This window comes from Pteropus vampyrus, unplaced genomic scaffold (genome assembly GCF_000151845.1).
Source record: "Pteropus vampyrus isolate Shadow unplaced genomic scaffold, Pvam_2.0 Scaffold32, whole genome shotgun sequence".
Lineage (NCBI taxonomy): Eukaryota > Metazoa > Chordata > Mammalia > Chiroptera > Pteropodidae > Pteropus > Pteropus vampyrus.
The window spans coordinates 10,975,022-10,986,812 of NW_011888813.1; the positions used below are offsets into that span (position 1 = coordinate 10,975,022).

Here is an 11,791-nt window from a genome sequence, read left to right on the forward strand (position 1 = left end):
TGCCCTTGATAATTAACAGAAGCCTCCAGATCTATCTGTCCCTAGGTGCATGGGAAGGGACTCTCAGCTTTACCTGCGGAAGTGGTTACATGATGTATCAGTGTCACTTGTTCAGGCAGGAGGATGTTTGTCTTCCCACCCGACATTCGGAAATGCTACGCACACACCTTCTCTCTCACTAATGAGGAAACATACTTTCTTTTTATATGTGAGTCCAAGGCATTTAGCCACTCATCAGTGCTTACTTTAAAACTCCTTGCTCTTAAATGTCAAAGACAAATAAGAATATGTAAGACAGGCTACTTCCTACAAAGTGAGTCATCTCTTATGGAAATAAGCCTGCTTTTGAAGATTTTATTCTAAGTTTTTCTTATTAGGAGTGGCTTTTAAGCCAACAAAAGAAGCTCTGAGGGAAATAGGGCTTGCTATAAGTGGTCTCATTTTATTAATTTGACATAAATGTTCTATACTGAGACCAATGCCTGGAAGAGAACAAAATAAAATACTATTTAAGAGAATTTTTCAAGTTATGCCAAATGCATTCTTTTAAAAAAAATTTTAGAGAAAATCTACCAGTGTCTTTTGATTAAAAAGGTTTGATACAGAAGCTCAAACAGATCCGCAAGTAATAAATATCCCAGAATATTGTATCAGTGTTGATTGTGAAAATACAGTTCTGAAAACTTGTCTCCTGGGGAAAACTAATTTGATTTGAGGTGAGAAAGCAGTACGATTCCAAATGAGTTCTTGTAGGTGGAGAGACTAAGGACAAATTTATGTTTCTAAGGTAAAATCAGAACCAATGAAGAATACAATTTTCCCAAACTCCGAAAAAACACAGCAATTCTCTTTTTGGTTCTGAAGTTGAGCACCTTTTATTTTTCTGTCTAAAAAATGAAAAATCAAGAGGTCGAGGAACATGAAAAAAGGCTTCCAAAGGCAACTTAATTTAGATTTCTACCTATATAATTACATCGTTTACAGGGAGAACACACCGTTTTGGTTGGAGGCCCAGTCCTTCATATTTACTGATAGTATCACTGGATGTCACCAGCCCCTGAAGAGACTTTTGAGAAATTAAACACCACGAAGTCAAATCTGACTGTGTCAAAGGGACCCCAACGATGAGCGTTATTCGGGAGAGATGGAGGCACCATTCCCAAGACACAAGCATTTCAAAGATGCGGCCAGGTTTTCCAAATTCCAAAACGGAACACGTGCTCTGACAACAGAACTCAATGTTTTCAACCACGCTTTCAGAACTCTTACAAAATAGAGAACCAGGCTGGTTTGCTCAAAGGAAACTAACTGCCCAGTTGTGAAGAGTCCAGCTTAGAACGCGGGAATGTTGGCTGGGAGGCCGACGTGAACTGGCCACCACCAGAGAACTGATGACAGCGCACAATGAGATGTGCTCACATGGAAAACAGATACCGAATGCCACCGAGTGCCAGTCTGTTTATATACGTGCCTTCCCTGATGGTGCCACGGCAGCGTAGAGAATGTAAATGATACCGTCCAAAGTTACCAGCGGACAGTCAAGGAAGGATGAGCCAACGGGGCAACCTCTTTCCTTCAGAGGAAGTAAGGCCAACGACGCCACAGGGCTTCCAGATAAAAAGAGGCAGGAACTCGAGCAGTCTTGCTCTTGTAAACATCTCTGGGCCATTTCACAGAACAAGAAAACTCAAAGCTTTAAATTAAGGCAAGAAAGCTGCCCTTCCTGACCAAGTCCATCCCTCCTACACTCTGCTGCATTTCTAAGTCTTTCTCACCTGAGTGCATTTCATACCTCCATTTAAATCGTATGCTGGAGCAAGAAGGATAACACCTTCCCTTGCTTTAGTTATGATTCCCTTTACTCTTCCTTTCTCCACCAGCCTGCCAGGTGGGGTAGAGATATGGGAGCAGGCACGACGATCTACTAGAAAGAGCTGCGTGATGCATCCACTTTGCCTGCTCTGGGCCTTAGTTTTCTCCTCTGTAAAATAAGTGAATGGGTGTGAGGAGCTCTAGGTCCTTTCAAATTCCAGAAATTTGCTCAGCACGCACGTTGACTTGCCAAGGTTTGAACTACTGTAGCACATATTACCCCCGGAAGGTTCAAGCCGGGGCCATCGAGCTTAAAATGCAGAAGAGAAACCCAATAAATGATGAGCAATGAAATTCTAGACCTAAAATCTGATATCCTGGCCAAACACTAAGAAATGTTTCAAAGGAACCTAACAGTCTGGCAAAAACATCCCTCAGAACAGCAGAGCCAGGTAAGAGGAGTAAACTCTCACAGCCCGGGACTGTGCGATGCCTGGGGAACAGGTGGCGGCTTGGGGAAGGGACCTGTGTAAGAGGATGAAGCAATTTCATCAGCCTCCTGCTACAAAACCGAGAGGTTCACATATATAACAAGTGATATAAACCCAACCCCTCCCTCTCACCAAGGCGCATTGAGAAGGCTCGTAAAGGTTGCCCTTTGGGGGCTTCTTCCCCTTTGAAAAGTCCCTTTCGTGATCATTTTGGCTGTAGTTTACCCATAGTACACACTCGTGCTAGTGTTCAATCAATACTCGGTAGACACGTGAATGAACTCGGATGTTTGCTAATTGCTAAGAAAGAGAAGCTCCATGCTCCAGGCCAACCAAGGAACATTTTACCCAGTCCAAGAATTAAGAAACATCCCTCCTTTGAAACCTCTATGGTTTTTCCCACCCGGGTATCCCCTCTAGTCTTCTCCCAAGAAAAAGAGTCACCACGTTGATGAAGTAGCCATGTCTAAAGAGGGACTACAGGAAAAGGGGAAAGGAAAATAAAACACATTCTACTTACCATAGATTCACTAATCAGCAATAACAACAGGGCTTCTTCGGTATTTTCTTGAGGACAAAAAATGCTGTATAAAGAAAGTCGACTTTGATATACGGCAATTTCCAAATAACACAAAATACATTGACTGTGAGCAGAACTGTGTGCTAAAAGCTTCTAGATTTTTTTTTATATAGAACCCATAAAAATAACGTATTATCTGGAAACTTGAATGAATTTGCTTATTTCTATGGTAATCTATAGAACTTATACATACTAACTATGCATGTTAATAGCAGGCCACAGGATGAAGACGAGCTGTAAAAACTAAGTTAAAAGTTCGAATAACATACAGGCCTGTTATAGAGGCAGAAATTTAGATTGATACAAACTGACATCATCTAAATAATACCGGCTTTCTCCTAAACCCATTATGGAGGTGTAAACTGCAGACATTTTAGTAAATAGTACTCTTCTTCTCTCTTTCTTGCTGACTGGCATGTCTTATATTGTTCTTTAGGTAAAATAAGTTGGAAGCAATTTCAGAGTTGAAATAATTTCTAGAATACTGTAAGAATTTAATGAGTTACCTTACTTAAATATGCGTCTTGCTATGGGATGGTATGTAAGAGCTAGCTGTCTTATTTATCTATTTTATGAAATTTGGCTGAACCTTAACATCTTGGACTAAAAGAAAAAGCTTTTAAGCCCAATGTTGCTCTGGATTAGAGAACAACAAAAAGCAAACACAACCCCAATATCCATTCTCTATATCCTATTTTTTTGGTGCTTTGAGAATTTTTAATGACTTGTAGTATTTTGTTTCCTGTTCTGAAGCTCTAGGATCCTCTTAGTAGAACTGTGTTATCACCAATTAGGCCAAAACTCCACCTTTTTTCATGGAATAAAAGAGGAGTACAATAAAACAAACTTGGTAAAAAAAAAAAAAAAAGAACCTGAATATTTTGGAGATATCTAAATAAAGACTAAATTTACATCTTTCCAAAGGTAACATTATAATCCTTTCGTTTAAGAGACGAGATGACTCCCTTCCCCATCCCCCCAAATGGCAAAACAATATTTTCCAAATCACTGTAAATAGTTGCTCTCTTTGAAGTGTTGGCAACTTTTGCATAGAATCAAAGGGCCATGAAAAGCAAGACTGAAAAAGTGCAGTGCCTGGTACTTTCTCGACAACTCTGACTTCCCAGAGGGAAGGAAACCACGTGAGGGATGGTTTCTATTGCTCTTGCAGGGCTAACGTTTTGTGAAAAGGCTGGCCTGTAAACCAGGAGCAAGATCTGGAATTTGCAGTGACTTCCTTAAGGAGGTAGCTTGAGGTGGTGTGGGTTTTGAGAAGATAGAATACTTCTTTGCCCTTAAAGTCAGAAATAGAACCTACAGGCTTTGAATTAAGAGTGACTGTGTGTGTGTGTGTGTGTGTGTGTGTGTGTGTGTGTGTGTGTGTGTATGTGTGTATGCGGATGTGTATGTGTGTATGCGGATGTGTGTGTGTGTGTGTGTGTGTGTGTGTGTGTGTGTGTATCTGTCTGTCTGTCCATTCAGCAATCATTTCTTAAATTCGTGGCTTGTGCTTACCTGCAGTTGGGACCTTACAACAAAGCAGTGACACTAACCATGTTTTTCATGACCAGCCAGTTCTACATGATGCAGACTAATTGCAAAGAGAGAGAGCTCATACTAATTGTGCCTTAACACCACCCAATTCAATCCATGGATAATCCCCAAATTTCATTTGAGCCATTCGGCCTGCTTAAATGTGAGGTTGTGTTATTTCCACCCGAGCTGCTAACAGAGTAGCACATTAACTGATTTTAATTCCACTTCCTCTACCCTTCCTCTCAAGGCAGACAAGATGAGAGCGCTGCAAAGCTCCCAGGGCCGGCAGAAAGAAGTGGGGGCGGGGGAGGGGAGCAAGAAAGGGTAGTTTTAAGACACATGCCTAAGAAAAACTACACACTGAAATGCCCCCTCTCAGCAATTATGGATTCTTTAGACCCACTTCTGGCCATTCCTCCCCTATTGCCTGTTCGGGGAGGTGCAGCGCTCAGGGCGGACGGTCCAAATTGTTGGAGCTTTCCTTTTGTGACATTCTCCTCTTGGGGCCCAAGATCTTGCTCAGGGGAGATCACGGGGTGCTCAGACCTTAGCCTTGTGCAGTTGGAATACTGGGGCCCTAGATTCAAAGGAAATTGACTGAAGGGCAGAGTGGGGGATAAAAAGAGACAGAGAGGAAATAGGGATCAGTGAGGACAGTGAGGACAAGCTCCCCTGAGCTGGACTGGCGGGCTGGCGGAGGAGGTGGCAGGGCCAGTGCCGCTGGGCTAAGAACGGAAGGGCTGCCTTCTAATCCTGGCCACGCCATCCGCTCACCGGCTGCCCTTTAGGCAAGTTGCTCCTTTTCCTACTTTAGATGAATTTACCAACTCATTATCTGATTCTACAGACAACACAGGGAACAAGGGTGAGAATCCTCATTTATAATGATCATAATCTTGCCAAGGCTCTCAGATAATAATAGCCCTTTCTTAGAAATTTCCCCCAGATAGGTAAAAACGTCACTATATGTGGTAGAAACAATAGTATAAAAGGAATTAATCCAATTTTATCCAAATGCATTTCATCTTTCTGTCATCTTTAGCTATGATACAACTAATGACAAGTTGGATGCCTGAAGGTCAATGGCACCACCCAGGAATCAAAGCAGACTCTATTTAGGTGCAAGGAGGGCCTTGAGCACCTCCAACTCACAAGAAAGGTGATTTGTAAATGACAATGTCAACTCCAAGGCCCAGCAATGGTGTCTTTATTATTTTAATATGCCTGGCTCTGATACTACTTGGGAATTCCTGGAGAAATACAGTCTCTGAACCACAGCCAGCCAGATGAGAGCTGAAAAATCAAAGCTGATGACAATGCCATTCCCAGCCTCATCCCCACCCCAAGATGCACTGTCTGTTACATACACCAAGGCGGAAAGTGCTGTCAGCCCCAGGTTTGTGAGGAAGGAGGAGGGTTCCAAGACAGGAAAAGGATTTAAATTAAGCATTAAGAGAGCCTCTTGATTATGAGGGAGGGGTCAGTTGATCTGATCTGAGGATTACCCCGGTCTCTACACGGTTCTTCCATTTTTTGTCAATCCATTTGGTTAAATCCTCTCATGACTAAGAAAGAAAGACCTGTCACTTAGATGAGCCCCAGTCCACTGAGCTGTGCTGTGGATGAACTGAGTGAATCATACAAAGCTCATCACCCTGCACAAGGGCTTCTAGGTCCCTGGTGAGGGAACAGGCCTCTCTGCGATGAGCTGAAGGTAGGCCGTGTACACTAGTGATGAGGGTGGCAACCAGTGACACAGCTGGTTACTCACATGGCTTCGGTTCCGCCATTGCGTAATCTGTCTGACCCTCTAACATCCCTCATCTTTATACTTTAAACGGCTTCTTCATCCTTACCAAAAACCTTCAAGAACAATAGATTGGTATTTTGGAGTATATTAATAAAATGGAATACTATGCAGCAGTGAAGACAAACTACTAGTACATGCAAAAATATGGGTAAACCTCTCAAATATATTGTTAGACAAAAGAAATTAAACAATAAGTTCTTAATGTATGGTTCCATTTGTATAAATTTCAAAAATGAGCCAGACTAATTATTGAGATAGTAGTCAGGACAGAGTCACCCTTGGGAAGGGGGCGGTACTTGGTGGAGGGTACAAAGAGGGCTTGTAGAGTTCTAGCAATGTCTATTTCTTGACCCTGATGCTAATTATATGGATGTGTTTGCTTGGTAAAAATTCATCACGTTTTATCTTCTTATTTGTGTATTTTTTCAAAGTATGTGTCAATAAAAAGCTTACTTAAAAATAGGTAAACAAAATTCAATAAAATTCTTCACAGAAAGACCTAGAAGACAGGAAGTAAAAGAGGCCCATGGCATGTGATCCTTCCCCTCTTTTCTAAGATTGTCAACATTTTCTTTCTTTTCAAAATTCAAGATGGGGAAAGAATAAGCATTCAGTTTCCACTTCACATCCAGGTCGTAGTGACAGGGAGTGGAGCTTTCTGGCAGAGCTTGCTTTTCAGGTGTATTAGTTGGTCTAATAATAGTTGGTCTATTATGACCAACTATTTTGAATGGTCCTTGTGGTCTGCTGGAGCTGGAAAGATTTGTGCCACCTAACGACTGCTTTGTACTCATATTTCTCATAGGAGATTAAGGAAAGGGGCAGTTTGGGACTACTGTCCAAAATGGGTTTTACTCACGATCTATGAATTCTTTTTATCACCTCTCAACCAGCATAATTGAATTGATGATAATGTCTTTTGTGCCATAGAACTGATGGATCAGATAGTCCTGCCTTGGTAATAAGGAAGCTCCAAGACAAGTATCACTCAACAGGTTTTCTCTCTTTACTAATAAATCAGAAGTAGAACTGTGAACACGCAAAACAAGAAAGTCAAAATCTGATGGTGATAACTGAAGGAATAGGATTACTGCAGAAACTAATGATATAGAAAGTAGATACATAATAGGAAAAAAATCAACAAAACTGAAAGTTGGTTCTTCAAAATGATCAACAAAATTTGTTGATCGTTTTTGGCTAAACTGAGCCAAAAAGAGAGAGGGAAGACCCAAATTACTAAAATGAGAAATGATAAAGGGGATACGACTACCAACCTCACAGAAATAAAAAAAAGTAGAAGGGGTTACTGTGAACAACTGTATGCCAGCAAATTAGACAACTTAGATGAAATGGACAAGTTTCTAGAAAGACAAAAACCACTAGAACTGATTCAGGAAGGAATATAAAATCTTAATCAACCTATAACAAGTAAAGAGATTTGAAGTAGTAGGCAAAACCTTTCCACAAACAAAAGCCCAGCACCAGATGGCTTCACTGGTGAATTCTACCAAACATTTAAAGTATAATTAACACCAATTCTCCACAAACTCTTTCAAAAATGAGAAGAGGAAGGAATATTTTCCAATTTATTCTATGAGGCCAATCTTATTCTAATACCAAAACCACACAAAGAACAAAACTGCAACTCAATATGTTTTATAAATATTGATTTAAAAATCCTCAACAAAATACTAGCAAATCAAGCCCAACGATAATAAGGATTATATACCATGACCAGTGGGATTTACCCAGGAATGTAAGGTTGGCTTAACATCTGAAAATCAATTAGTATAATAAATCACAGCAGGAGAATAAAGGACAAAACCCACATGATCATCTCAATAGATACAGAAAAAGCATTTGCAAAATTAAACACCCTTTATGATGAAAAATATTCAAACTAGTAATAGAAAGGACCTTGTTCAACTTGACAAAGGGCATCTATGAAAGCCCACAGCTAATGTCATACTCAATGGTGAAAATCTATATGCTTTCCCCTCCTAAGATCAAGAACAAGATCAAGAACAAGTCACTTCTATTCGACATTGTACTGGAGGTTCTAGCCAGGGCAATTAGGGAAGAAAATGAAATAAAAGGCATCCAATTTATAAAGGAAGAAGTAAAACTAATCTCTATTTGCAGATGACATGATCCTGTATATAGAAAATCTTAAGGAATCTAAAAATTATTGGGACTAATAATTATTCACCAAGACTGTGGTATACAAAATAAATAGAGAAAATCAATTGTATTTCTATATACTTACAATAAACAACCCAAAAACAAAATTAAGAAAATAATTCCATTACTATACCATCAAAGAGAAGAGCATACATACACAGAGAGATACACATCCACAAACCCCCCAAAAAACCTTAGGAATAAGTTTAACAAAAGAAGTACAAACATTATACCCTAAAAACTACAAATTGTTAAAAGCAATGAAAGAAAATCTAAATTAATGGAAAGATATTCCATGTTCATGGATTGGAAGACTTAATATTGTTAAGACAGCAATACTCCCCAAACTGGTCTACAGATTCAATGAAATTCCTATCAAAACCCCAGTGGCCATTTTTTTTTCCAGAAATAAACAAACTGATCCTAAAATTCATATGAAAATGCAAGAGATTGGGGTTGGGGGAAAGCTAAGGGGTGCTGGGTTTATTTTGGGCATAACAAAAATGTTCTAAAGTTGATTGTAGTAAAGGAAGCACAACTATGTGACTATATTAAAATGCCACTGAATTATACACTTTAAATGAGTGAATTGTATAATATATGGATTACACCTCAATAAAAACAGTTAAAAAAACATAACTGTGTGTTTCTGTGTAAAATGAAACTTGTGACTCGGTAACTGGTCCCGGTATGAGAATGCTCCCTTTAACTAGTAACTGCATTTTCTATATCTGCCTGTTGCCTCTGTAAGTCTCCTTGTACAGATGGGGAAGCTGGTGTCAGAAGAGTGACCAAGTCCAGTGGTTCGAGAAATAAAAGATAAGTAGCCAACGCTGTGAGCTTTTCTGCCTTCAAGGGGTGAGGCCACTTTGGAAAAGCACCCAAAGAGACACAGTGTCCACCTTCATCAGGGGTGGGAGCAAGAACTGAGTTCTTCAATATACCTGGCACCTCATATGCCTATCTATTAAGAAGCATCTAAAGCAGGGGAAAAAAAATTACTTAAAAATGAACCCAAATCTGCTTCTAAATAGTTCATAAAGAGGGGTCAGCATTTTTAAAGTGAGAGTTTGGGAATTGCTAGAACAGATGTTCTATGAATTCAGATAAGGACTAAGGAGTAAACACAGGCTGTGAATTAAGCAAACTCATGGCTCAACAAGGCCATGAAAAAGGAGGATGGAAACTAAATTAAAATACGCCTAGGGAAAAAGGCAAGAATATGCTCACTTGTCTGAATCTATACAAGAAATGCAAACTGAACAAGACGACGAGGGAGAGATATGCTAGGGTCAACTTAAGAGGATTAAGAAGTGGCTGCCCCGAGAGACGCTGTCCCTTTTGGCAATGCAACAAACATTTTCAGAAGTCACACATGTAGTAAGGATCTAGTCACCCTCGCATCTACCAGCGCTTTCTCTAGGGCCTCAGAAGCAGCGGCCCACAGTCTCTCAGCCATTTTTCCAATTTGACAATGACTAGAGAGGGTTTCTGTATTTATTTATACATGTTCCCTTTTCCTTCATGGAGAAATTCTGAAAAGCCACCATGCCTTGTCCTTGTAAGAAGAGGTGGGAAGTGGAGGCTCTGAGGGGAGGAATTAAGAACGAGCCGGCAATCATTCCCTTCTCCTGGTCTCTCTCCCTCAATCTCCTCCTTCCCGTCATCTGGGAAGACACATGCGAGACTGCCGTGGTTCACTAGCCCATTTTTCTCTCGATGATCAAGTCCCAAATTTAAACCTTTAAAAAATTAAGAAGTTCTAAAGAGACATCATCACCTTCCAATCACTTGCAAATTATTTAATTCACCGTCTTATAGCTAATTCACTTACAAACAAATTTTTAAACAAAAGGATGAAGGAATCGAAGAAAAGAAAAATGGTTAAGTCTGGCTTACAAATAGCTTTGTCACTGATTGCTATATAATGCTGGGGTTCTTCTAATAAATGGAATGAGAATCCCAAAGACCAACAGTGATGGCTGACATGAGAGCATTTTCCTACTTAAAATGTCACCTACTAGTGCACAGATATTTGCTGAAAGCGTGAAAAGTAGTGAGTTATCTCTTTTAAATTGGTAAATGAGACTTGCTCATCTGGTTCTTTTTCGGGGGAAAAAAATCTGCCCTTGCACTTCTACTCATCCTTGAATTTTCCTGAAGTGTCCCTCCCACTCCTTAACCTATAAATAAGGACGTCAACTCCCATACTTCTCTCCTGAGTAGACGCGGGCTTTCCGAGTGAGGGTGTAGGTTTTTGTGTTTGCTCCTTTCCGGAGAGGGTCGTCCAGAGGTGATTGGCATGGCGGGTCCTCCAGAGGGTTCCAGTAGCTCTGTTCACACATACCCCGCAACAAGATCTCCGCCAACTGCCTCGCTATTGTCTGGGAACACAAAGGAGCAAAGGCATAGCCATGAATCTATTTCGCATCATTCATTCATTTATTAATTCACTCATTCACTCATTTAATAAATATTTCTCGGTCATCACTTTGTGCTAGGCATTATTCCAAAACTCATAATTAAAAATTTATGATGAAATTCTATCAGTTGACGACATAAAAGAAGACACGATGCACTAAGATATTTGAACCTTTTTTTTTTTTTAAACAAGTTCATGACCTGCATATGCCACCTGCCTCTGGTGTACTCTGGAACATTAAACATGTTTTATACCCGAAACAATTGAGACTTTCAGTTAAGCTCTTTTCTAAAGCCCTTATAAATAATAGGTGAACCGCAGATATTTTCATCACCTCCCAAGTGATGCCTGCTAAAGCCCAAACTTGGCAAAAAGCCAGTACTCAACCTAGATGATGTTATCCCTGAAAAAAAAATCTCTTCACTGACGATATCCACTACAGATTTTTGAGAACGTCTTCCTTCTTAGAGTGCCAGGGACCAGTCCCGCAAGGCCCCACTCTGGCACTCAGCACCTCAAAGTCCCTACTGGTCTTATGAAATAGAGAAGGCAAAGTGGGGACTATGGCTACTGATCAAGAAAGACATTTTTTTCAAAGCTGGACAGGCATCTCTTTTCTCACTGTGAAAACCCAGACATATCTGGACCTCGTCCTCCTCAGTTAGATGCAGGTCACTATGCTTTTCCCAAACTCCCCGCAACAACACTGCCTGGACCCACACCACGTCTGATGTGTGGAGGAGGGCTATTTTGTTGACTGATGCATATCAGTTCATTTACCTCATAATCTTTCAGTGACAAAGAAGAGGACAGGTTAAAAAAGAAGAAGGAAAAAGAAAAAAAATCTCTCTGAAAACAAAGAAGTACCGCACCTCAGGCAACCTACCCCATGGTCAGCCAGAGGTGGCAAAATAAAATTTCAACCAGTAGGTTTTTCCACAAGCTTTTAGCATTCTTTG

The 11,791-nt window shown here is 40.3% G+C and overlaps 1 protein-coding gene across 7 annotated transcripts in view; it reads right to left on the reverse strand.

Annotated features, from left to right (window-relative positions):
* The window catches only part of TTC7B (tetratricopeptide repeat domain 7B), a 223,778-nt gene that overhangs the window by 135,015 nt on the left and 76,972 nt on the right, over positions 1 to 11,791 (reverse strand). For 6 of the 7 annotated variants that reach the window (XM_011357140.1, XM_023528861.1, XM_011357138.2 and 3 more), the window contains one exon: positions 2,824 to 2,887. In XM_011357140.1, coding sequence (XP_011355442.1) covers positions 2,824 to 2,887 — 64 coding nt within the window. Of the gene's footprint in view, positions 1 to 2,823; positions 2,888 to 10,621; positions 10,790 to 11,791 lie in introns of those variants that run through there. The other variant, XM_011357139.2, reaches the window with a different exon arrangement.